Below are 24742 nucleotides of genomic sequence, written 5' to 3'. Positions count from 1 at the left end.
ATCTACTACTAGATTGATGGTCTGCCCGCGCTTTCCTGTCTCCAGAGTCTAATTGTTCTGCCCGGGCATCCAAAGTCTGTTCCTGGACCTGTCGGATTAGTCGTTTCTTCAGGCCAACCATGTTCTGGGCAGTCACCAATGGCGTTTCACTGTTTTTGTACGGCAAGTGGGATCGCGCCCTGTGAATGACAACTGGGACAAGTCCCTGGCAGTAAAGAGACCTCTTCATTGACTTCTCGCCATGACTCCAACCAAATTCATGAAGAAACACTACACTACCGCCATCTTATGACTTCCACATTCTAAGCTTCTTGGTTTGTACTGCATATCGCTCATCCCAACCGCGAACGCAATGGCTGCAGACCCGACCGATGCCGAGTACACGCTCTACTCGGCGCCTTTCTCCCTCTACTCCATGATGGCCCGCCACACCGTCCTCCTCGGCCCCAAGACGCTCAACGCGAAGCCGCCCAAGAAGATCGACCTCCACTTCATTAACCACAAGAAGAACGAGAACCTCGGGGAGAACTACTTGCTCAACATCAACCCCAAGGGCCAGATCCCCGCCATGACGGGCGGTGCTCTTGAGAAGCCGCTGACGGACAGCATGTCCATTACGCTTCACCTGGCCGAGACGCACTACCCCGCCATGCTGCCGGCCGACCACGAGGTCATGATCAGAGAGATTTTAGGGGAGATGCACGCCATCCCCGGGCTGTCCTTCTCCAGAGTGATCGAGACGCCCGAGATGAACCCCTCGCCCGCCGAGAAAATGCTCGAGAGACAGGACATCAGCCCCGCGTATCGCCAGGCCCTGCTACAGAAGCTCATGTTGTAAGTTGAAGCCCCTTGCCGTTGACCAATCCTCTGACACATAGCCCTCAGCCACTACGAGGGTAATGCCCTCGCCTTCCAGCCCGGCCCTGTAGCCAAAGCCCGCAGGGATCTCAAAATCCTCTTCGGCAAGATCACGGTGCAGCGCCTGGCGAGCGGCGCGTACGGCAAGTACGGGCCGCCGGAATGGACGTTTGGCTGGCGGGTGGGTCCGACGGCGCTCGACGCCCATCTGCTGCCGCTCGTGCTGCGCTGCGTCGAGGTCGGCCACGACGACCTGCCGACACAGGATCTGAAGACCTGGGCCAATGCCATGGCCAGGAGCCCCGCCTGGCAAAAGACCATGCACGGCGGGCCGACGGTGTGGGATCCTTCCATGGGGCCCGTGGAGGAGATGCAGAAGTTCATGGATTGGTGATTATTGGACGAAGAAGATATGGTTGGGCTTGGGATTTCTACGGGAGTTATCGCTTACATTGCTATACCAGAACTTGCCTCTGCTCCGGCGTGCTTAGACTTCTTGTGGTGTCATTCATAGAATTACTTCAAGCAATTGACGACTTGTTCTACCATTACAATCAAGTCTACATTGCCAATGCATGATTGCACATTTACGCACGCGTAGATCCTGGATTCCCGTTCACTTACACCATTCTCTCGTGTCAATTGGTGTTGGTCTATGAGAATTGAGGACGCGCCGTCAAACTCACTCACCGAACCCAGGCTTGGATTTCTGCTTTGGGCAATAACTTTCTTTGGCGTGTGCGCCCTGTAGCGCCCTGTAGCTTGTCATCTTCCGCGGGGTAGTTCGACGCGGCTGCTACTTTCTTGACGGTACTACTACTTGCTCCAAGAGGAGATCATCTCAACTTCTACTTCACATGCAACATTAGAGTCTGATGATGGCTGCCTAGTATCGTGACATTCCGAACTCCCAGTCGTCTTCACATCTCCTCTTCGCCTGAAAGCAAACGGGAAAGATCCTCCTCCGTCTGCCAGGGACCGAAGCTCCGGCAGCCAAGCATCCGAGCGCAATCCAGCCCCGGCGGCCCCGCCGTCGATCAACTTTGTCGTATTCGCATTTCAACCGGCGGCTTCTTCCGTAACTAGGTGAGAGAGGCTGAAGCTAATTGCCTGGGTAGGTATTTAGCCTGCTTGTCTCCCTTTTGGCCCCCTGCAGCTTGGCTTTTGGTCTTCTGTCACCAGTAAGCTACCCATCTCCTTTATTCCATACACGCAATCTACTTGCATTTGCAGTTCCCGACTCACAAGATGACCCGCCCCAAGGGAATCCACACCAAAGCCCTCACCCAACAGGACCACGACCGCATCAACCTCCTGTACCGCGACGCCCTGCGGACCCGCAAGGAGATCGAGGCCCTGACGGGCTTCACCGAGTCGCAGATCAAGCGGGCGCTGGCGACGCGGGCCGTCGGCCGCGGCACGGGGCGCCCGCCCAAGCTGAGCCCGGCCCAGGAGGACGAGCTGGTCGCCTACGTGACGGCCAGCCCGGAGCAGCAGTCCATGTCCTACCTCGAGCTGGCCCGGGCGCTCTTCGGCCGCTCCTTCGGCGAGTACGCGATCCGGTCCACGCTGCGACGGCGCGGGTTCTGTCGGGACAACGGGAAGACCCGGCTGGAGCCGCCGGGGAAGAAGAGGGGGCAGAAGAAGCGGGGGGCGCGGCCTCCGTCGGAGGACTCGGCGTCGTCGACGTCGTCGTTGGGTAGTTCGGGCGCGAGGGAGGAAGAGGGACTGGGGCAGAGGGGGAGGGAGAATGAGGGACACCGGGGAAGTCGGCCTTTCGGCGTGGCCAGCATCTGCGAATAGGGGACCCGTTGCTGCAGACGACATTGAGCAAAGAACGGTGGATGCCGGGCCGTCGAGCTCGAGGGATACGAGGTCAAGAAGGGCACAGCTTGGCGTCCTCATCGGCTCGGGGATTATCCAGTTGCCAATATGGGGTAAGTCTCCTTCGATCAACATTAACTCACTGGAAGCAGCTACTGGCAGGAGGTTCACACGTGTGGCAGGCTTCGCTATGAGCTACGGCGTCTTCCAGCAGTACTATTTCGACAACTGGACCCTGGAGGGTGACCGCAACAGCACCGGCTTCATTGGCACGACCGCCAACGGGGTCATGTGCCTGTCTATGCCCTTCCTCTTCGCGTTATTCACCCGGCGCTGGGCACATCGGCGCCAAATGGCCGCTTTGTGCGGCACGGTCATTGCCTGCGTCAGCTTCTTCCTATCCTCGTACAGCACCACCGTCGGGCATCTGGTCGCGACCCAGGGCATCACCTCCGCGCTCGGCTGCGCCCTCGTCTACAGCCCCCTCACGCTCTCGCTGGGCGAGTGGTATACCGATAGTAACCGCGCCCTGGCGTACGGCATCGTCCTGTCCTGCAAGAACATCGTCGGGACCAGCTGTCCCTTTCTTTTGCGGGCCCTGATCGATGCTTACGGATTCCGGACGACACTGAAGGCGTGGACCGCCGTTGTCGGGGGGACGAGCCTCCTGGCTATCGGTATGATCCCAACCCACCCTTCCAAACTCACGGGGCACGAGACTCGAGCACGCAAAATCCCGTGGGACTTTTTGCGGCACCGCTCCATCTATTTCTACAGCATCGCCATCATCTTCCAAAGCTCCGGCTACGGCATCCCGCAGACTTACCTGAGCACCTACGCCCGGGACATCATCCTCCTATCGCAGACCTCGGGCACCCTGATGCTGGCCCTCTTCAACGCCCCCGGCATCATCGCGTCCTCCTTCTTCGGCTGGCTGAGCGATAACCAGCGCATCACCCTCTCGACCCAGACCGTATCGGCCATCCCCCCTCCCGCCTGCGCTCTCGCCACCTTCCTCTTCTGGGGCCTGACCACCCAAGGCGGCATCGGCCTGCTCGTCGTCTACTCCATGACCTTTGGCTTCTTCGCGGGGGGCTACAGCGCCACCTGGGGCGGCATGCTGAAGCAGCTGGAGCGCGAAGCCGCCGCGCGCAACGAGGCCGTCGACCCGGGCATGCTGTACGGCCTGCTCAACGGCGTGAGGGGGATCGGGTACGCCGGCGGGGGGTTCGCGGGCGTGGGGCTGCTCGATGCGGGGGCGACGATCGTTAGGGAGGCCGGCGGCGGCTCGCCGCGGTTCGGGTACGGGACAGTGTACGGGTTTATCATCTTATTTACGGGGATTACTTCGCTGTTGGGGGGCTGGGTTGTTCTGTGGGGGTGGGATCCGAGAAGAGTTGTTTTGCCGTTGGTGTCGGGGCTGGTGGAATGGGTGGGGCGGCGGCTTCGTCTGTGATACGGAGTATGTCACTAATGGCTAAGAGGGCGGATGAACGTTGATTCCACTGGGTTATTCTGGGAACTTTTCTTATGACACCCGTATCATGAGTACAATGTATTCCATTTAACTTGAAGAGCGCTTCTCGTATGTGACGTATAATATTGAAATGGGTAACGACTGTTGAGTACCAGTAGTCTGAAACGCTGGTTGCGGTCCTGTTGCTCCCGTGCCACCAGATAAATCCGACGGTCTCCATCTATATATCCCTCTTGTCTGTCCTAGTTGCAGATCACCTGGAACGCGCCGAAGAGAGCCTCGTCGGGGCCGTCCATGACCACACACTCGCCCTTATCGGCCTTGAAGTCGCCGCCGGTCGCGGGGTTGCAGTCGAGGCTGGAGTAGAGATGGACTGTTGGTACACACAAATTAGCATTCTTTGTTCTTTGCCTTCTTCCGTTTTCTTTTGCCGGCACGATAGCGGGGAAAAGGGGGAGGGGGGGTCTTACGCTCGCAGCCTTCCTTGATCGAGGAGAGGGTCACGGCGCCGCGGCGTGGGTTGGGCTGGCCGGACTTGGCGAACGGGGTGCAGACGTTGTAGGGCTCGTTGTGCTCGGGGCCGGTGACGCGGTAGCCGCTGCTGGGGGCGGCGCAGGACTTGCCGACCCACCAGTCGAACTGGGTCTGCTCGCCGCGGGCGGCGAGGGGGCTGGCGGTGGCCAGGGCGGCGAAGAAGAGGGTGGCGACGGTAGAGTACTGCATCTTGAAGAAGTTTGGTTTATGAAGAGGAGGAGTGATGTGAGAGTATGTTTTAGTTGGATTTGAGGTGGGATGAAGGGAGTTGGTGTTGCTTGTTTGAGTGATGAGAGATGAGTTGAAGCTGTTTAGACGAGTGATTGCTCGACCTTATATACAGTTCTCAGTGGCGTTGAACGGATATTCATGAATTCGGTTGCCTGAAACACAACGGGAAGTCATCACCCAAGCCGTGTTCTCCTGTGCTGTGCATGCTGTGCCGTACGTTATTGTCAAGAGTGGTTGATGGGACTTAATATGCGCCCGCATACTCTTCTGATGATCTCCATACAGACCACACCGACAGACTCCCTGGTACGCCAGAGAACGACCTCAAGGGCCTGGAAAGGGGGCCGCCCCGGCCCCCCAGCTGACGGAACGACAATCATGGCACGGGAGGATCTCATACCCACTTCTTCCCGGCCATTCGGGTGTTGTAGAATTCTGCTGCCTTGGCCCACATATTTGCGGCACGGTCTGCCGGAGAGACTATCGCTATATGTATAGCCTCCCGGAGAGACTGCCGTGACGTTGACGAGGATACTGCCCCCAAGGATTAAAGAAGATACAAAAGTCTTTCCAAAATAAAAAATTCTGCAGCAGCACGGAATGCTGACGTTGGTCCGAGAAGATCCTCATTTACTTGCTCAGCTCCGAGTACTTCAGTCTAGACGAGATCACCTCCTCGACGCAAGAGGGGAACACACGTCACTCCAACGTCGTCAGCGCATTGGGGGCTGTCCATGAACCACTAGGAAGGTATACCGTAAGCGACTTCGATGTAAGTTTGTCCCTATTTCTGTGCTTGTTCCTTTTATCCCTCCCTGGTGTTTATACCGTATTACTCCAATGATCTCATGGTGAAGTGAAAGCGTATCGCGTATTCTAGAGGTTGCGTTTATTCTGCTAACCGAACTCATCCATCTGGATGTGAGGTGACCAAAGGCGAAGCGGGAAGACTGGCAAAAGGAGAGGGGGAGGAAGAAAAAGGGGGCAGGCCAAAATATCGCTGCCTAAATCCGCATCGATAACTCTCCTCAGCGGTTCACCATGTCCCTCTCGTGGAGCATCTGCCACTTGTCGTGTGACGTGTTGATATGGTCCCTCAGGCCCTCGACAGTATCGTACACGTCCGTCGTGCCGCTCGAGGTACACAGGACACAGCCGAACCCGCCCGATCTGCAATGCGACTTGCCCAGGAAGCGCGGCGTCAGCTGGAACCCGTCCTTGATGACGGTGGTGGCGGTGGCGGGCTTATTACTGCTTATGCTGGACAGGAACCCAGAGTCCCTGCTGCCGGCAGAACTGCCATTGCCTGTGCCGTTCCATCGGTAGCCACATCGACTACAGCAAGACTTTTCCTTCTTTCCATGACTAGTCGAGGACGAGGACCACAAAGGCATGGCCTTCTGCAGGTCGACTTGGTACTTCATGGCCTCGGGACAGAAGACGCTGAAGACACTCGCGCGGGGCCGGGGCCCCAACTCAGATGTGCAAGTCGACTGCAGGTCGTCGGGAAGCACCTTGGGGGTCGGCGGCGGAGACGGGGGCTCCGATTGGAAGGGAGACTTGCTCGGACTGGCATTGTCGTGAGATGCCGTGATGTGCGCGCCTACATCCTCTTCTTTGCCCTCCTCGCTACCAGTCTCTTCATATTTCTCATCGGCTTTCCCTGGCCCTTCTCTGTAACTAACACCAGCATCTCCAACACCACTGCCACTCTTGCCCTCAGCTCCTTCATCATATCCCGGCTCCTCTGCGGTCAGACCACCATCTGCATCTGCCTCAACAGACGGAGACAAAGCACTCGGCCGTCGCGAGGGCGGCTGCCGGATGGGCAGCTCGCACGGCACTAGACGACCCACGGCCACACGTTGGTACTGTTCCGCGAGCGCGCGCAATGAAGAGATGCGCACTGCCTCCGACGCCCTAATCATCTCGAACAACCCCAGTGGACCATTGTCGCGCCGAGCGGCGCGGTGTAACGCATCGACCTGCGTCTGCAGTAATCTGAGGTTGGCCTGGAGAGCTCCGCGACACTGCTCTTTTTACCACCAATTAGCCTAACCGGGACAACAAGTAAAGAAACAAGAGAGAGATTTGAAGGCGGTGGTGTGGGGTGTCTTACTGTCGCCAGTGGAAAACGCATCGCCCAGGACGTCGGCGCCGCCGTCATAGACTTGGCGCAACCGAGACCCCGATACCGAGAGCGACGTACTTAATCCGCAGCTACCGCCATTGTCGGACACCTGGCCACGGGAACGGCCCTGGTAGTGGTTTGCTTGCCACTTCCTGCGCTGCCATTTCGTGTAGCACTCCAACCCGTCGTCGTACGTAGACACCAACGCCGTGACCAGGCCGCCGACCGTATCGAGTTCCATAGGCGGCAGCGGGGCTGAACATCAAGCGTTTTCGTTACATCTGGCTGATCAACATTCATGGATGCTGCGCGGTGGCCGGTCGGTAGCCTGTTCAGTCTGCTGCGTTTGGCCAAGCAACAGCAAAGTGGAAAGGCGAAAGTGCGTGCATGTGCATTGAGATTTGCTTCATCAGAAAGATAAGGGAAACAAAAAAGCAATCAAAGTGAGACAACGTTGGGAAGAGCGGCTGCATGTACCGAATGCACGTCAATACTACCTACGTGACCAACCGTAACGTAATTAGGGTTCCCGGCGGAAAGGGGTGGTTCGACTGCCGTGCACGACGTCAGAGCGAACGATGGGGCAATGCCATATGCCCTTCCTTATCTTTCTACTCCGTACATGCGCAGAGGAGGCCTGCATTTTCATTGCTTTAGCGAATGGGGAAAAGGCACAGTTGCATCGATTGATTAGAAATGTGGTGGCGTCTATCAGCCGATCCCTTGCTGTTCAGCCCGTTATCGATGTGACTTGTTTGCTATGGCTGCCACCCGCCCGAAGGGGCTCGTTGGGTCGGTGGTCGGGTCGCAGAGGAGACGAGGTTGGCTGATCTCCTGATGTGTCGCACAGCTACTGGATAATGTTTGACACCGCATCTCATTGATGCGTACATGTAAGATTGGATCATTCACAACAGCAGGTTACACGTTATATCGCAACCCAAGATGCATGCAACGAGCAGCTCAAATGGATGGAGGAAGGAAAGGAAAGCCCCCGATAGCCCTGAATCCAAGCAGTAGGTACCAAGGTGGTAGGTTAGGGGAGAGTGGCATTAGGGCAGACGCTAATGAGACTGCGGCTAGCCCTCTTCTGACAAATCCCTGCCGCCTACCGGTAGACGAACACGGAAATGTCTCCGCGCCTCTCCAGGGTCCGGGGAAGCTGACGTGACAGTGCCGATCCCATCCAACAACGGGTCGCATTTCGTTGCTTTCATTTGCGGGTATCGGATTTCATCACCACATATCCGTATTTTCCCCAGATCCGAGTTCAGGCTGTGGCCCCCTTGAGTTGCTGTCCAGAATGCCCCGGGCGCCGCGGACCTCGTGCGATCGCTGCCATGCGCAGAAGCTCAAATGCCAGAAGCAGTACGGGACCAATGTCTGTTCGCGATGCATGAAAGCAGGTGTAACGTGCGTGACCCAGCCAAACGTATCCCATCTTGGGCGTACTCCCTACTGACACGGCCCCCAAAGATGCCTGTTCAGCCCGCCCGGTAGGGCTGCTATTCGTCAAACTCCTGTTGATTCCGCCGCCGACGGCTCTTTTCACTCACAGAGTCAGGATGAACTGGCGTCCGTGGCGCTCCAGGATATCCAGATGCAGTTTGATTGGCCAACCATGTCCTTGGATACTCCATGGGAACCCTTGCCGGAGTTGACGCCGGAGCTCCCTCATGGCCCTGAATCATCCACCAGCTCCAGTGAGCCGGCAGAGCCGCCACAGACACCGGAGGACTTGAGAAGCTCAATTCTATGTCGCCTCTCAAACATGGCAGCTGAGTTCGACCATCTCTATTCAAATGCAGCGACAGAAGACCTCCGGCATTTACCAAACGATGAATCCATACGTGAGATTGCCACCAAGTGGGGAAAAGAGCACAATCAGCAGAAAGTCCTAGAGCAACTGTTCGCCTCTACGCAGCAGCTCATCGGCATCTATCCCGAGGCAATGGGGCAGATATTCCGGGAACGGCACAAGGTGGACTGCCAAGACCCTGGCTGCATACACCACGAGCCCCTGCCCGCCGAGTTCGCGGGTGTTGGGGACCTTTTCGAGGAGCACGACGGAACGGCAAGGGAGAACATAGACCATTTCCTGTTCGACCATCTACTGCTCTGCCACTCCCGCCTAAACGACCTTCTCGGGACACTGCTATTACGTCTCAAGATGTGCAGCCTGATCAGCGCGAGGACGCCTGTACTCGAGGAGTCCGACTTTGACGTCCCGACGCTGACGGTGGGCAACGTCGTCGTCTCGGCCCACTCGGCCACGTCGATGCAGGCGTTGCTACTCGTCCACATCGCCACCTCGCTCGTCTCGCGAGCGCGGCAGTTGCGAGAGAAGATGGTTCTTGCGCTCACGGATACCCGGCAAGCCACAGAGACCAGGACGAGCAGCAAGGCGCGCCTCCTCGACCTTCGCTGCGACGTCTTGGTGGAGGAGTCGGAGTCGAGGCTCAAGCTTTTGAAGGTGGCCCGAGATCACATGTCGGAGCTTCGGTTTGAACAATAAGCTCCGCCTTACCGGAATGCATATCACATTGGTGATTATTCTATCTGTTATTTGGCTACTCCAATGTCATCCCAACTATTGTGAGACGACAGGATAACCAAACGGTTAATATATTATCTATTATTACTTCGTGGCACCGGTCCTCCCCAGATATACCCCGTCCTTATCATACAGGAACTGGAAGCCCATGAAGATCCGGCAGGGCTTAATGTTGGAAGGCTTGTAGTGAAAGCAGCCAACCCAAGATCTGGAAAAGCGACAGCCACGAGCCAACCATGGCAGCAGTTTCCTGATTGACAAACAAGTTGTTAGCAGGCAGCCTGTAATACTGGGAGAAATTCCTTAAGAGAGAATCCAACTTACCCATAGCTCCATCCCTTGCTTCTGAGTCATGATGTCGCGGTGGAAGTCGGAGTACTGGATCAAGACGGTGACGCGGCAGGGGCCGTAGTTCTCGTCGCTCGGGTCGCACGTCAACCCCGTCTCCCGCACCGTGGTGATGGCGGAGATCCGGTAGTCGTAGGCCGGCTTCCGGCCGGGCAGCTCCTTGCGGAAGAGGCCGAGGTTGACGGACGAAGTGGCCGCGGCGTCGATCAGCTGCAGCCGGGTGTAGCCGTACTCGAGGCTCTCTTGGAGGGACAGGGCCGTGTCCCAGATGGCGAGCCAGAGGCTGGGCGAGGTGTGGGCGAAGGAGTCGTGGTAGGACTTTGCGCTGTCGACTGGGGAGATGGGGAGATGAGTTTCCCGATTAGTCAGTCTCTACTAGGTAGTGGTTGGTATTTATCCACAAGATCGCGGTTCCGCTTACAGGTGAAGAAGGCCTGGGCCAGGATCGGCGTGGTGGGGCGCGAGTTGACCATGTGCGTGTCGGCGTTCCAGGCCAACAGGTTGTACGTCGTGTTTTGCCAGACGAAGGAAGAGATGGCCGTGTCCGACTGCGAAGTGCAGTTGCACCAGTCGCCCGGCTTCTCGACCCGGTCGCAGGCCGGCAGGCTGTCCTTCATCCAGCCGACGAAACACTTTGGCTTGCTGTCGAGGGTGAGGTTGGCCTGCGAGCTCCACTCCGCGTTCTGCGTCACGGCGAAGGAAGGATAGAATACGGATGGCTGGACGATGTGTTTGTGCGTGTAAGTAACCGATCATTTGTGCGGGCCGTGACAAAAGCGTTGGAGCTCAGCTTACCACCTCATCCTTTCGCACAACTGTTTCGATGGCCTGCAGGTCCGACCTCCACAGACATAGCACGAGTAGCGGCATTGCGAGGGCTGTTATTGCCGCCGTCCATGTTGTGTTGCGCCGGTTGGGTGTCCACTCCTTATCCGAGGAATTCAATGAGGAACTCAACTGGGAGTATAGATGGCCAGGCCACCACGAAAGCTTTGGAAGACCTTTGCCGTACCAAGCAAACAGCGAAATGGCGCTCGACAGGATGAGCAAGACTATCACGGCATACGGCCAACCAAACTGAGAGGGGCGAAAATCTGGCCGAGAAGACCAGAAGAATATGGTAAGGCAGCAGGAGAGCACCAGAGCCACGATGTCGCAAACAGTTCGGAGTAGGTGATGGTCACTCGTGAAGACATAACTGTAGAAGGGGCGTGCAAGATTGGGGCGATGCATGGTGACGAACGAGAGGCCGAGGGGCGATTTCTTGGGTCGCGGCTGGGTGCGCCAGTAGCTTTGAGCGGATGTCGATTCTCTGTAGCTAGATAGGAAAGAGGGCTACTCGAACTCCCGCGGTGTGCTATTGGCATAGTGTTTATTCCAGTGGCATTGTTATTCTATCCAACTGGATTATCCGACTTATCGATTATTCACAGGAGGTAATAACCTTTCTACCAAAAGCAGCGCTATCGCCGCGAAAGGACCTCGGATATGCATCGACACCATATGCCAATGTGACATTGCAGAATCCAAGTGTCTGGCCAGGCTGGGATGGGCCGAGATTACATCGCCGCCTGTTTTGAAGCATGTCACCAATTGCGATAGAAAACAGCAGCCATCTCGCCTGAGATGGCGGTGATATCATGTTGCTGAATTATGAACCTTGGACGTGCATATGTCGTGTACCCCAAACTAATTTCAAACACAATGCAGCCTCGTCCTTATGGCGAGGCTTGCGACGGCCCCCAAACCTTGCTTGGGGGTGGCGGGTTCCGGTAGATCAGGCTGTGACCGAAAGCCAGCGGGCAAGCCAACCATAGCTGCACAGCTTCCCATCACACGCTCGGCATTTTCAGGCTGACTGGCGTGTCATCCCAGTCAGTATCAAGTTAATGAGACGAAAACAGAACACATAGCCCTGTGTAACCTTCCTATTCTGATGTCGAGTTCCGACTTGGATATGGCCCCTGGCGGAGCCTCGTCGGGCAACCTTGGCAATCAAATCTGCCTTACATATACCTAGTTCCCGCGCTCACCACCACTCCGCATCCCGCCTCATCTCTCTCCCTATGCGTCATCGAACCGTTTGCTATCCGCTCGTGTAATCATGCATCTGAATCACCTCATATTGTACAGCTGGGTAGTTCCGGCCACCGTCATGGCCCAGAGGATCTTCATTGACGAGCTCCCCGGCTACAAAGCCCTACCATCCTGTGCCGAACGTCCAATCCACACCATTGTGAAGGACATGAGCAAGGGGTGCGGCGACCACCAAAAGACGACGTCGTACAGCTGCTTCTGCACCGCCAGCTCTACCAAGTTTGTCTCCCTCATCAGCAAGGAAGTGGCCAAGCTCTGCCTGCCCGACACAACCACCGCTGTCGAGCAAGCCACGGACCTTTTCGGGAGCTACTGCGCCATTGGCACGGCCGCAAACGGCACAGCAGGTCCGTCATATCCCCCCTTAGTTAGAGTCTTGGGCCCCGCAATAAAACTGTGCCCCCCTTTACTCTCCAGGCATCATTAGCATCGGCTGACTCCAGTAGTCCTGTCCAAGACAGTGTCTGGATCCGTGACGATACCCGCGACGCAGACCCCGTCGAGCCCGAGTGTAGCCCCAACGGCGTCGCCGGGTGCGGCCACGAGCCGACCAACCTTGCCCGCGTCGCCTTCCGAAACGGGCTCGTCCGGCGGCGCCAAATCCCAGTCGTACAGTCGAATCTTGGCATCTGTCTTACTTGGTTTTGGCATGGCAGGGGTGTTGTGAAGGTTGCGAAAAGCGAAGAAACAGGGGAAGCAGGGAGAGTGGGGACGGGACGAGACGGTTCGCTCTGTACTCACGTGTAAAACAAAAAGACAAGGCGCTTATTTGTGTGTGTGCGTGTCAGATTTATTATTGATTGGATCAATGTAATGCGCCACTTCCTCAGCTGAACTTCTCATTCAATAAGGTAAGTGGTCATGATGCTGTGGCGTCCACCCCTGAATCTACTTGGGCAAGGCACACGGCTTGGCAGTACACCGTAATACTCCCGCGTCAGCATTAGGCGCATTATAGACAAGCATATAATTGCAATTTTGGTTCCGGACTCACATATAAGGCGGGTTCTCCATGAAGGCTGTATCCAGGTCAGCAAAGTAGACTCGACTGATTGCATTTTAAACCACTCTACTATTATCCCGCAGGCAATCCACTAATCCCCTTCGCCCGCTCCGCCCCGCCACCCCTTTCTCCAACAACGGCCTAGTAAGACAACATGTTTCACTTTCCAGTCTGGCTCAGTGTCTTCGCGTCCGCCGCCCTCGCCTCTTGCGCCGGCACGGGCAACTCATGGATGGGCACGAACTCGTACTATCTCCAGGGCCTTTCCGAGGCGGACCAGAACGCCTACATCGATGCCATGGCCAAAGACGGGGCCAAGGTGGTTCGGGTCTGGGTCAATGGCCAGACGGCCGGGGACTGCCAGAAGGGGAGTCTGATCGCCTCCTCGTTCCCTCCCTTGGAGACGACCTTGGGCGTATACAATAAGGCAACCCTGGATGCACTCGACAAGGTGATGGTGAAGCTCAGTGCCAAGGGTATCAAGGCACTGATCTCCCCGCACGACGCCAATTCCCTCTTGGGAGACTACCGAGCGTAAGTCTGGAGCATCCAGCCGTCGCTGACAAATAACTAACAATGTGTAGCGACGTTTACTTTGACAAGTGGGGTTCAGCAGGCTTCTACCAAGACCAGGCCGCCTTTGACGCCTACGATGCCCGTCTGTCGTACATTTTGAACTACAAGGGCGCCTCCTCCGGTAAAGTCTGGAAAGAGTGGAGTGACGCCATCATGGGATTTGACCTGCAGGTAAGCAGCCCCCAGCGACAAATGGTACCCTCTGTCCCCTGAATTCCGCTGATACGACTTTCTGCCCCCACCAGAACGAGCCTTTCGCAGCCAACACATCGGCGTGCACCATCAACGACGCGCGCAACTGGGCCTGCGGCCGGGCAACCCACCTCCGCGCCGAGCTCGGCCACGACAACCGCATGGTAGTGGCCTCGGGCGGTCTCGGCGGCGACTTCAGCCACGGCTGCACCTTCATGGCCTCGGCCATGTCCTGCGACGCGCTCGACGCCGTCGCCGTCCACCGGTACGCCTCGGTACCGGGCAAGTGGAACGCCAGCGCGGCCGACTGGGTGACCCAGGCCCGCGGCAAGCTCGTCTTCGTCGAGGAGTGGGGCATAGACGCCTCCAAGTACGACCAGGGCGCCGCCTTCCCCGCCGAGGCCGCGGACTTCAACTCGGTCGGCCTGCCGGCCCTGTACTGGCAGTTCATCCTGCCCAGCGTAGCGCAGTGCCCGTACACCGCGGCCGGGGACAGCGGGGACCATTTCGGCATCGTTTACGATTCCGGGGTGGATCTTTCGGGGCCGATGCAGCAGGCGAGAAAGAGCGAGGCTTTGCAAGATTGGACGGGTATTGTTTGATTATGGATGGGGGAATACCGGCATAGTAGTCTTGTGATGGATCTGGATGCAATAAAGTCCCATCAATAAAAAAGGAGAACTGAGACAGGAAACTCCAGCAAGCTAGAAGGGCCTTTGACTTGATGGTGTGCATTAGATGGGAGGGGGTTTTATTTTCACAAAGAGTACTGCATGCTTCCAGCTCTGTAGGCTGCTGAGACATGCGTCACTCCATTAATTCAATGGCCTGGTCTGATATGTTCAAGATGTGTCGCGTCTGGAGATGTTGCGACTCAACGACACTGCATGTTGGTCGTTACTCATTCAGATACCTCTATGAAAAACACAGGTACGTGTTCATAACGAAGAGTCTAGGCTCTTCAAAAGGGTGGTGGAACACTATGGCTTTGTCCCTTCTGCCCCAACAAAGACAGGTGCTCATCGCTTTCAGACTACAACATTATATATGGCAAGCCCTTCACCCACCCCTGCCCTTTTTGTCTCTTGCGCTCTTTCTACACATCATAAAGAATGCACATTGTTGGCAGCATGGGCATAACCCCCAAACCACTGAAAACATCACTTAGACTCACTGAATTTGGACGTCATGGCTTCGGTACACCGGCGCGACGTGAAAACAAGGGCGGAACGGAGACTGAAGAGGGTTGACAGCAATTTATCGCGGGTCACGGGCCTGTCGTCGCTGGCCGGATCGGTCCGCTCCATCGCATCATCAACATGCAGTCAGGGAGGCTCCATCCGGTCGAAAGCATCTTGGTCCAGCCTGGCCGGTCGACAGGGGAAGGCGGTCCTAGAACCAGACCGGGATTTCTCGTGGGCGCCGTCCAGCTACATCGACACCTCTGTCCCCCGTAAGACCTGCCACAAGATCATGCCCGAGGAACCAGGCGCGGTGGACGAGGATGACTACGACTACCACAACGCAACCCGGGACGGAGGCGTGCGCGTATTAGTGGGAAACGACGGCAGCAACGAGGACCCCGCTGACCACAGCTGCGTGCTAGACCACCTCGACGCCGACGGCGTCCCGACGACGTACTCGGAGGACCAGGGCTCGGCCTTCACCGAGGACTACGTGATGCAGGTGGAGCAGGAGCTCAAAGAGGCGCGGGAGAACGCCCACAAGGCCCGGAAGAAGCTTAAGCACTACACCATGCTGTACGAGCAGGCGCTGCAGTCCAAGGACTTCGAGAAGCCGCCCGCGCGCTGCCCTGACCCCAGCCCTTTCCTGGCTCAGTACTACGATCGCGCGGTCACGGACACCACTGCTGCTACGTCTCGAGATGACGACCAAGAGCTTCCTTCTCCTCCCCGGGTGCCCGCGACGCGGCGCTATTGGGACGTCATGGCCAAGGGCGAGGCCAAGGTGGACAAGTGGCAGCGCGCTGTTTACGAGTGGGAGGAGGCGGCGGTCCAGCTCCACGCTGAGATCGTCAGCTTTCAGATCGACCTCGATGTGGTAAGCGAGAGAGAGGAGGGGGTGGAAGAGGAAGTGGAGGAGGAAGCTGAAGAGGAAGAATTCGCATGCGGGTGTCAGGGAGAAAAGGGGTCTACTAGATGCGGTAAAAGTCATAGCAGCGGGAGCAGTTCCAGTGGCAGTAGAAGCAGCAACAGAAGCAGTAGTACTAGTGACAGGACGAGTAGCAGCGAATACTCAACAGGATATACCTGGTGATTTGACTATTGCAACCCAGATACGTCCCCCACCTAAACTTGTTGGGCAGTGAATTTGTCTTTGTTCTCAACCTGGATCGTTTGCCCCCTTGCCACCCACCATTGTAATCACCTCGTCCATCAACACCACCTAAGCCGCCGCCCCATCACCTCGTCGCCTACCTTCACCAGACTTATTCCACGATAAGTCTCCTTATTTCAACAAACAACATCCGCAACGATCTGCCTGGTTAGCTCAATCGGTAGAGCGTGAGACTCTTAATCTCAAGGCTGCGGGTTCGACCCCCGCATCGGGCTCAATTCCTGATGCGTCTCAGACACTGAGACACAATCGCTCTTTTTAGTATTTTTGCATTCTTCTCCTTTTCATATATTTTTACTTTTTGGCATAGGTTCGTACTTAAAATGCTTGGTCTCACAGATGGTTTTCGTCCGATTCATTCTGACTAAATTATCACAATATTCGATTCTATACTTCTGTCGCAACTCGGTTTCCCACATGTACAATGCTTCTCTATTTATATACAGTCTAATGTCCGACATTGTACTCTGTTACTGGCTTCGCAGAGCCTTCCAGAAAGGAGTCAGCATTCTCCGAGAAATGTGCACCCCGGGCCTGTTTCGAATATGAGCTTTGTAGGATTGAAGCGTCAAAGGGGCCTGTCATCGGATCAGATGCGGTTTTCCAGAAGAAATGTATGTCCCATTACAAACGTACCATAGCTATGAGACTCTGCCCGCCGGGGAAAGCTTTGCAAGCCCTGTTTTGCAGCTGAAAAGGGACAAACAGTTCAGTTTCTCCCAATTTTAAAAGCATGCCGTCACGCGCTTCAACATCCCCGTACTCTTTCTGGAGGCCCCCCGTACGGACAGCAATGAGGCTTGCCCCTTTTCCTGCTTGTTGTTTCTGCAGTCGAGGCAAGGGATGGTGATGTGGAGAGTGCGATGCGCCGGGGCCGGCATGGTGCCGATGCAGTCAATGCCGTAGGCAATGGCGCCGCCACAGCGTTCCAGGTTGCTGTTGGCCGTCTCTCGGCAGCCGCAGCCCCAGGAGACTTCGGGGTGGTAGCACATATCTGCGGAAGATCTGGTGGGATGTGAATACAGTTGACTTTCTGGAAATGGCCAGACAGCACCAAGGAAGCGGAAGGAATGTGGTCGAAAGGAATGAACAAGAAGAAGAATAAGACAGCGAAGAGAGAAAAGGCGATGCTACTACAGTCTCGCTGTCTTGCATGAAATGCTGAATGAGAAGGTTAGAAGAAGAATAGAGATTGCCACTGGCCTCCCAGCCGAAACTTCCTGCATCTATAGGTGTGCGCCTGCATGCCCCCTGTTGTTGACTGAAAGAGTCTGTTCCTGAATCGAGGCAGAGCCTGTTCTTTATCTACCACCTCAGGATCGCGTGGTTTCTATTCTCCACCAGGCACAAAGATTCTACCCCTGGAGGTTGACAATGAGGATTGTATATTCTTAGCGCCAGACCCGCCCGTGCACAATGACTGAAACGCAATGAAGCTAGGAATGCGCTATTCCCAGAAGGGGCAAGCAAACAAAACAACGTGGTGTTCTATTTACAACCATGCCTCTGTTTCAAGGAGCCCGCCGACGACGACAACTCGACGAGTGCACCGCCTCGGAAATCCCTTTGAAGAGGCGGCCTATCCCTGGACGATGCGATGGTAGCGGCTTCGTCCTTGCTCAATCTGCCTAGTTGGGGTTGGTGACGTACCCATGTCATCCCTTGAAGAAACAACGTGGGGGTTTCGGTGACCCCTGTGGCTATTATCACGATGGGAGTAACACGAAACAGCTTTCATCATAAGCCTGTAAGCCAACCAAGCCAAGTGTCATGCTTGTCACGTTAGGCAAGTAGGGATTATTGTATTTGGTTGAAATGCGCCTGTCCAAAGAGGCTAATGTACTGCTTCATGGCTATTGAATCGTCGAGTACGCATTGAGCGCCAGCTGACCACCCAGATGGGCGTACAGCACATTGCTTCCCTCCGCCAGCTCGCCCTTGCGGATCATATCCATCATGCCCGCCAGACTCTTGCCCTCGTACACGGGGTCCGTGATGAACGCTTCAGTCTTGGCGCCGAACCGGATCGCATCGAGGGTCTGCTCGTCGGGCACGCCATAAACACCACCGTGATATCGGTCGTCGAGGATGATGTCATCCGCCGTGATGTCCTTCTCACCGTCGAGGCCGATCTTGGTGGCCGTGGTCTGGGCGATACGCAGGACCTGGTCGAACGTCTGTTTGACGGTGGCCGAGGCGTCGACGCCAATGACGCGACGCGGGCGGGCGCCGCACTTCTTCTCGGCCAGCTTGAAGCCGGCGACCATGCCGGCGAAGGTGGAGCCCGTGACGGCGCACACGATGATAGTGTCGAAGAAGACGCCCATCTCGGCCTCCTGGGCCGCGACCTCAAAGGCCCAACGCGCGAAACCCAGGCCACCTAGCGGGTGGTCCGATGCTCCCGCGGGGATGTAGTACGTCTTGCGACCCTTGCCTGCCAGCTCGGCTTCTAGCTTTTGGAGCGTGGCCTTGTGCTCTATGCCGAATGTAGAGGGGTCTAGCCGCGAGTCCGCGCCCATCAGCCGCGCCAGCTGGATGTTGCCCACCTTGTCGTAGCCCGGATCCGACCACTCGACCCAGTGCTCCTGCACCAGGGCGCACTGCAGACCCAGCTTGGCCGACACGGCGGCGACTTGCCGCGTGTGGTTGGATTGCACTCCGCCGATGCTGACGAGGGTATCGGCCCCCTGCGCCAGGGCGTCGGCCGCTAGGTATCTGGTCCCGCCATTAGCCGATTGAACACTTCTCGGGTTCCCATTTCGCGAGACATAGATCCTTGGAATCCACAGAGGGAGATGCTGCACTTACTCGAGCTTCCGGGTCTTGTTTCCTCCATAGGCGAGACCCGAGTTGCAGTCCTCGCGCTTGGCGTAGACCTGGACCTTGCCCCCGAGCTCTGCCGAAATGCGGGGCAGGTATTGGATCGGAGAGGGTCCGAACAGGAACGACTCCCTCGGGATGCTTGCAAAAGGCTCTGGAAGTTCGACTTTATGAGACATTTTCGTGATTATTTAATTCAATTTGCGTTTTGATTCACATGAAACTTTAGCATACGAAACCCTTCCGTCGTTGGGGCGGCGTGTATAAGTAAGTAGTCGAGTCTAGCTACCAACCGCCAACAGCCAGCTCCGATTGTCGGGGTAGCCTTCATGGCCCTCGCAGCCGGGCGACGCCCGATCCCCGATATCAACCTCGCTCGGCCATACATTTTTATCCATGAGGGAAGTCCAAGCGACGCGCTGTAGCTCCCGCAAGACATACCAAGCCGGACACGTCAGGTGGAAGTGGTATGGAGATCCGAGGCTAACCTTATCTATTATGGGTCACGATTTTCATTATGTAAATCCGGTCGGCTCTCGCTCGCCTAGCCGTTGCCCGTGAGGTGAACAAGCCCGACAGGAACACCGCGTGCATTCACGTTTGTTGCACTGGCACGCAATTGAACTCCAGTGGACCCAGAGATGACCCTGGAAAACCCAAATAAAGCCAGCAGTGTATTCTCGTGGGATAGATTGTAGTCCAATGATCACCACGTGGGTAGTGTTGGCACTTATTACTACTGACAAATTCTCCCAACGGAATAACCGGACTAGATATAGAATGACTGGATGACTGGAAATGGAATAATCAGAAACGGGATAACTAGACAACCAATTAATGGACGTCCTAACACCGGGGAAGCTAAAATAGCACCATTCAAAGTTGATCACTACGTCCAGCTGAAGTAATCAGAGGCTCTTATATAGAATACATGCTCCAAGAATCATACCATCGTGAATCACGTCTGACATCCTGTTCGGCGAGCCCATCACTGCATTTTCCGCTTTGGATTCACTCCATCATCTGGACTCTGGCTCTCTCGCTTCCGTTTTTGCAACTGGGGACTCCTTGCCACCGCGCCCAAGGGCTCCGTGCTCTTTCTCTCTGTCACTGATACAGACTTTATGAATGACGGTGATAAGGGTTCAAAGTTTCGCTCAACGTTGGGCCAGCGCCGGTCCGTGTCATATCCTCGCAGTCTAGCTATAGATAGCAGCCTTGCCTTGATAGCTACCCAGAACTCATGGTGACGGGCATGTACCGGCTCATGTGCGAAAATTTCGTCCAGGCTTTCTATGTGGTCCCTTTGTATGGTGTCGACAGATCTCTGTGGTTGTATGAGGATAGCTTTCCTCCTCCAATCCGAGATGTAGGACGACTCTGGGAGTCGCATTGTTTCTGAATGGGCCTCCTCTATAGGGTATGATCCTCTTCTACGACAGCCCGCTTCGAGCAAGGCCATCGCGAATAGGGCTTCTGTCTTCATATCCTTAGTGTCAGCGTCATGGAACATGAGCCCACCAGGGTGGCGTATCCACACAGGGTCTGTGTAGATGCCGTTGTCCTCATCGGGGTCTCCGGGTGGAGAATCGTCCTGTGCAGGGGTAGCATCGGGGTCTGCACCGTACTCGAGGAGTAGAGTAATAATGCCGCTCGGAAGGATCTTGGAGGGTACATAGCTATAGCCCATCGAGTTGAGAAAGGCTCTCCATGGCGTGCTGGGCCTATTTGACCAGTCGCGGTACGGCTCGTTCGGGTCATGTCCATTTTCAAGGAGGAGTCGTACGACCGCGAGTTCACTCCCGTTCATTCTCCCCCAGTATGCGCTATAACATATGGCATTCAGAACGTATGTTAGTGCTGGCCGCCAAAGGCCAGAGAAATAATCATGGACTCTTGGTCGGATGTGGCTCATATATCCAACCAGCATATGTTCGAGGACCTTCTGTCGCATGCTTAGGATCTGGGGGCTTTTTTGCCCAGCCTCCCCTGTCGAGATCGCTTGAATTCCGTCGTCGAGATGTTCCAGTAACTGATGCGCCTCGGTATGAGAGTCTGCAAGCTTCGTATAGGCGATTACCTGACCCAGCGGGATGGAGTTCGTGTCGACCGGGATTCCTGGAATTTCCGTTTTCTTGATCTGATAAACCCATGCTCTGAGGAGCGAAAGATGGGCATTGAAGGTCGTACAGACTCTCTGGTTTAGGTACGCCATCATTCTCTCGGTATCAAGGAAATCTTTGACAGAGCGGTGCAGGAAATCGACAGTGTTAGAGCGACGATTGATCTCAAGGAGTCCTCGAGTGATTGCATTGAGTCGATGTGCAGTTGTTTTCTGGATATCCGCTTGCTGATGCGAAGTCAGTGGTTTGAACGGGGCCTTGTATGCGTATTGTATGTCTTCGCATTCTAATTCGTAAAAGTTGTAAATGCTGGGAGGATCTGGGTACGTTGATGCAATCGTGATCAATAGCATCTCTGCCATCTTTCTTTGGTAGAACCTATCCACTCCGTTGAGTATTTGAATAAAGAACTCTTCCAAATCGTCTGGTATCATCTGAAGTCGACGCCCCAAATCATGAAAGCCGTCATGTTCCGTCATCCCGGACCGTAAGTCGCGGGCAACGAGAAAAACCCAGAGGAAGACACCGGCTGCTTTATCAGCTACCCGGCGTATGAGTGAGTCTCCATCATGAGCTTCAACGACGTCTGCCCATCTGGGATGGGATTCTAGCCGAGAGCGGGTGTAGGCCAAAATGTCGTTCCGAGTAAGGTCATGGATGTACATCTTGCGCGAAATAACCCTTCCAAAGGAATCTTCGAACGCGTTCCAGGGCCGACTGGCTGCGCAGACCTTCACGTGTGGCGAACTTGAAAGTTTCTGAATCGTCTCGCAGAATTCGACGTGATCGCCTTCGTATTCATCCAATCCATCGACGAAAAAGCACATCTTTGCCTCGAGGCTCTTGAGATGCCCGATACGCTGCAAGATCCGACTGAGCTCTGGAATACCCCAATCTTCAAGTCTTATCTGCTCTGTGCTTTGCTCCCAGCGCTCGGGACACAGCTGCTTGACAAGCCCTGGTTGTTGTCGAAGTATATCGAACAGGAGTGTCCTGAGAAGGCCCTGCCTCGACTTTTGCATCGACGTGCCGGCAGCCCAGAAAAAGTGGCTTGCGAGTATCACAGGCTTCCCATGGGACCACGTGCTCAAAGCCTCCTTTGTCTTCTTATGTTGACTTATGAACTTCATCAGGGTAGATTTGCCAGCCCCCGGCTTGCCAGAAATCCAGAATATTCCGTCCCCATGTCGAAGCCATTCCAGGTAGTTGGACGTTTTCTTTTCAGGATTGATGGTGCTGAAGTCCTCAAAAATCCATTGAAAAGTCTTTTCATGCGCCTCTGCGATGCCGCCATAGCGAAAGGTACGAGCTTCGAAATTGAGCGTCTTGATAATAGCATGCTCTTTCTCGGTTGCGGCTCCAGCCACTGATAGGCGGGCCATTTCAGCCTCTAGGCATGTGATGTTGGTAGGTAGCAGACCCGTGTCTTGCCCAGTCGACCCGGCTTGCTGTACGGCCTTCTCCAATTCCTTGACTCGGTTTTGAATGTTGGCCAGCTTCTCTGATTGACGTATGCCGAGGCTCGAAATGCCAGCCCTCAGGCCTTCAAGTTGAGCATCAAAACTGCGTTGCCGAACACTTCAACACTTGTTAGCAGCTGAGATATAGCACTGTGTATATAAAAGGCTAAACCCACGATGTCAATGAGCACACGTGCAGCGTCAAGGTCTGTTGAGCTCTTTGAAGCCTTTTCTCAAGTTCGTTAATTTCGTTGCTTTTCCATGTAGTCTTCAGGGCTATCTTGAAAGAGCGATGGCAACTTCGATGTCCATTGCCTCGCTTGAGCTGGTTGGTAACCTCTAGTAAGCTGTCGCAGTCATTCTGACAATCTCGGGCAATGTCACGGATCGCCTGCTCGATTACTGCAACGTCTTTGTCGGTACTTCGAGGGAACTGGGAAGATAGTTGGAGGTGGAAGCCCAGATGCCCAAGCCTGCCGTAAATGGTATCCATAGTTTCGACCTCGCTTGTGGACCCTGAGCTGGACTTGTATATCTCTTTTGTTGTTGCGATGAGGTTGATTCCGTAGCCAAGGAATTGGGCAACATTTGCCGCAACTCCTAACGCTGTCAATGGTTCCATGTTCGCAAAAGTCGCTGAGTTGACCAAGTTTAAGTCGAGGATCAAAAGTTGGAACCAAAATGAGAGGTCATCTGAAGTGGCATAGAACCATGACAGCAAGATATTTCAAACTGCGAAAACCGCCGAGAAAGGGTGGGATCCCTCCCCGCCTCCAATGTGTTGTATCTTGCATGGCCACCTGATTTGCAGGCGCTTTGCCAACTTGGGCGAATTTTCTACGCAGGCGAATCAGAACGCCTCACACAGCCCCTCAATATGCAGGTTCACGCCCACTCCGCGAGACTCAACATTTCGTATCAATGCCTGTTCACTGTTGCATTGAACTGCCAGATGCAAACGTCCAATAATGGAATTTTCAGGCCCCTGGAAGAATGGACTGGCCAAGACTCCTGAAGAACTAGCAGGTCTACTGAATGCCTATCATTCCAGTCATGTTGGTGTATTCCTACGGCAGCTTGTTATATATGGTCTATTCTGCTTCAGTAGAACGGCTCCCCCACGGCGCAGTCCACCCCTTCCTTCACACACCGGTCCACCGCCGCCGCCGGATCCTCCTCCCCATCTAGCATATCCAACCAACAACTCTTCACCCCCTCCTTCTCCAACAGCAGCGCCGTCAAGTGCGCGACCGAAGCCCGGCTCGCCTTCACCCCGCCGTACTTGTCCGTCTTGCCCAACGACACCTTGCCCACGGGGGTCTCGCCCAGGGTGCCGGGCCGCAGACAGATGGCGGCGAACCCGTCCCCGCGCTTCTTGCCCGCCTCGTACAGGACCTGGTCCGCCGCGATCTTGGCCTCGTAGTACCGGGCCAGGGGGCCCTCCTTCATCTGCTGCTGCTGCTGCTTCATCTCCGCGGTCCACCAGGGGGCGTCGGCGCGGCGCGAGCCCAGGAAGGAGATCATGACGAACCTGGTGATGCTGGGCGTCGCCGCCGAGGCGCGGATGAAGTAGGTGGCGGCGTCGCGGTCTACGGCGAATGTCTGTTGATTGCGTTAGATTCGTTTTCTGAATGTTTCCCATCTGTCCCGTAGATGATTTACCCGCTCAGGGGGGCCCTTTCCACCAGCGCCTGACAGTAAACACACAGTAGTTAGCCTTTTCCGTTCATCTCTAGGTTTCCCGTCGACTCCGTCCTGAACTGTAGGAGTGGACAACATACCAGCGCTCCACACAACATAAGACGGCTTCACCTCGTCCAGGATGCTCTGGGCCTGGGCCTCGCTCTTGACGTCCTCGACGCTGCGGACGAGCACGTTCAGCTTGCCCTTCTGGCCCTCGCCTAGCTTCTCGAGGCCGGCCACCTGCTCCGGGTTGCGGATCACGCTGGTGACGGACCACGATCGCTGCAGCAGCATGGGCGTCATGAGCTGGGCGATCTTGCCGCTGCCGCCGAGCAGGAGGACGTGGGGGGCAGTCATGGTGGTGATGATGTTATGTGATGTTGACTTATGGCGTGTGACTTAGAGTAGAGGATGGTTATGGTATCAGAATATCAAGAGCAGATGGACTTTACTTATAAGGTTCAGGTAAGTCT

At 55.6% G+C, this 24742-nt stretch overlaps 13 protein-coding genes across 13 annotated transcripts; 7 read left to right on the top strand and 6 right to left on the bottom strand.

Annotated features, from left to right (window-relative positions):
- Positions 1-352: 352 nt before the first annotated feature.
- PG985_011522 (uncharacterized protein) lies at positions 353-1252 on the top strand (the record flags this gene model as incomplete). The annotated part of the gene is made up of 2 exons (XM_066831289.1): positions 353-834; positions 886-1252. 2 exons carry the CDS (start codon positions 353-355, stop codon positions 1250-1252), a joined length of 849 nt encoding a protein of 282 aa, XP_066679339.1.
- Positions 1253-2106: 854 nt separating this feature from the next.
- Positions 2107-2661, top strand: PG985_011521 (uncharacterized protein; the record flags this gene model as incomplete). Its single annotated transcript, XM_066831288.1, has 1 exon — positions 2107-2661. The coding sequence occupies one exon, from the start codon at positions 2107-2109 to the stop codon at positions 2659-2661; it is 555 nt and encodes a 184-aa protein (XP_066679338.1).
- Positions 2662-2872: 211 nt separating this feature from the next.
- On the top strand, positions 2873-4138 carry PG985_011520 (monocarboxylate transporter 2; the record flags this gene model as incomplete). The annotated part of the gene is made up of 1 exon (XM_066831287.1): positions 2873-4138. One exon carries the CDS (start codon positions 2873-2875, stop codon positions 4136-4138), a length of 1266 nt encoding a protein of 421 aa, XP_066679337.1.
- A 263-nt stretch (positions 4139-4401) lies between these two features.
- Positions 4402-4882, bottom strand: PG985_011519 (uncharacterized protein; the record flags this gene model as incomplete). The annotated part of the gene is made up of 2 exons (XM_066831286.1): positions 4402-4532; positions 4630-4882. The coding sequence occupies 2 exons, from the start codon at positions 4880-4882 to the stop codon at positions 4402-4404; spliced, it is 384 nt and encodes a 127-aa protein (XP_066679336.1).
- A 1070-nt stretch (positions 4883-5952) lies between these two features.
- Positions 5953-7296, bottom strand: PG985_011518 (uncharacterized protein; the record flags this gene model as incomplete). Its single annotated transcript, XM_066831285.1, has 2 exons — positions 5953-6959; positions 7044-7296. 2 exons carry the CDS (start codon positions 7294-7296, stop codon positions 5953-5955), a joined length of 1260 nt encoding a protein of 419 aa, XP_066679335.1.
- A 1062-nt stretch (positions 7297-8358) lies between these two features.
- On the top strand, positions 8359-9570 carry PG985_011517 (transcription factor ACEII; the record flags this gene model as incomplete). Its single annotated transcript, XM_066831284.1, has 2 exons — positions 8359-8468; positions 8532-9570. The coding sequence occupies 2 exons, from the start codon at positions 8359-8361 to the stop codon at positions 9568-9570; spliced, it is 1149 nt and encodes a 382-aa protein (XP_066679334.1).
- Positions 9571-9912: 342 nt separating this feature from the next.
- On the bottom strand, positions 9913-10827 carry PG985_011516 (uncharacterized protein; the record flags this gene model as incomplete). The annotated part of the gene is made up of 3 exons (XM_066831283.1): positions 9913-10289; positions 10379-10676; positions 10753-10827. 3 exons carry the CDS (start codon positions 10825-10827, stop codon positions 9913-9915), a joined length of 750 nt encoding a protein of 249 aa, XP_066679333.1.
- Positions 10828-12061: 1234 nt separating this feature from the next.
- On the top strand, positions 12062-12801 carry PG985_011515 (uncharacterized protein; the record flags this gene model as incomplete). The annotated part of the gene is made up of 2 exons (XM_066831282.1): positions 12062-12401; positions 12482-12801. 2 exons carry the CDS (start codon positions 12062-12064, stop codon positions 12799-12801), a joined length of 660 nt encoding a protein of 219 aa, XP_066679332.1.
- A 410-nt stretch (positions 12802-13211) lies between these two features.
- Positions 13212-14427, top strand: PG985_011514 (uncharacterized protein; the record flags this gene model as incomplete). The annotated part of the gene is made up of 3 exons (XM_066831281.1): positions 13212-13591; positions 13642-13804; positions 13879-14427. 3 exons carry the CDS (start codon positions 13212-13214, stop codon positions 14425-14427), a joined length of 1092 nt encoding a protein of 363 aa, XP_066679331.1.
- A 586-nt stretch (positions 14428-15013) lies between these two features.
- Positions 15014-16029, top strand: PG985_011513 (uncharacterized protein; the record flags this gene model as incomplete). Its single annotated transcript, XM_066831280.1, has 2 exons — positions 15014-15886; positions 16006-16029. The coding sequence occupies 2 exons, from the start codon at positions 15014-15016 to the stop codon at positions 16027-16029; spliced, it is 897 nt and encodes a 298-aa protein (XP_066679330.1).
- Positions 16030-16908: 879 nt separating this feature from the next.
- PG985_011512 (uncharacterized protein) lies at positions 16909-17175 on the bottom strand (the record flags this gene model as incomplete). Its single annotated transcript, XM_066831279.1, has 1 exon — positions 16909-17175. One exon carries the CDS (start codon positions 17173-17175, stop codon positions 16909-16911), a length of 267 nt encoding a protein of 88 aa, XP_066679329.1.
- An 861-nt stretch (positions 17176-18036) lies between these two features.
- PG985_011511 (uncharacterized protein) lies at positions 18037-19182 on the bottom strand (the record flags this gene model as incomplete). The annotated part of the gene is made up of 2 exons (XM_066831278.1): positions 18037-18898; positions 18992-19182. The coding sequence occupies 2 exons, from the start codon at positions 19180-19182 to the stop codon at positions 18037-18039; spliced, it is 1053 nt and encodes a 350-aa protein (XP_066679328.1).
- A 4505-nt stretch (positions 19183-23687) lies between these two features.
- PG985_011510 (UPF0659 protein) lies at positions 23688-24626 on the bottom strand (the record flags this gene model as incomplete). The annotated part of the gene is made up of 3 exons (XM_066831277.1): positions 23688-24188; positions 24249-24277; positions 24368-24626. The coding sequence occupies 3 exons, from the start codon at positions 24624-24626 to the stop codon at positions 23688-23690; spliced, it is 789 nt and encodes a 262-aa protein (XP_066679327.1).
- Between the last annotated feature and the right edge of the window lie 116 nt (positions 24627-24742).

Source organism: Apiospora marii, assembly GCF_038362585.1.
Source record: "Apiospora marii strain CBS 49790 chromosome Unknown utg000009l_segment0_segment0, whole genome shotgun sequence".
NCBI classification, from domain to species: domain Eukaryota; kingdom Fungi; phylum Ascomycota; class Sordariomycetes; order Amphisphaeriales; family Apiosporaceae; genus Apiospora; species Apiospora marii.
Note: the sequence above shows the minus strand (reverse complement) of the source record. Positions and strands in the feature narration are given on the sequence as shown.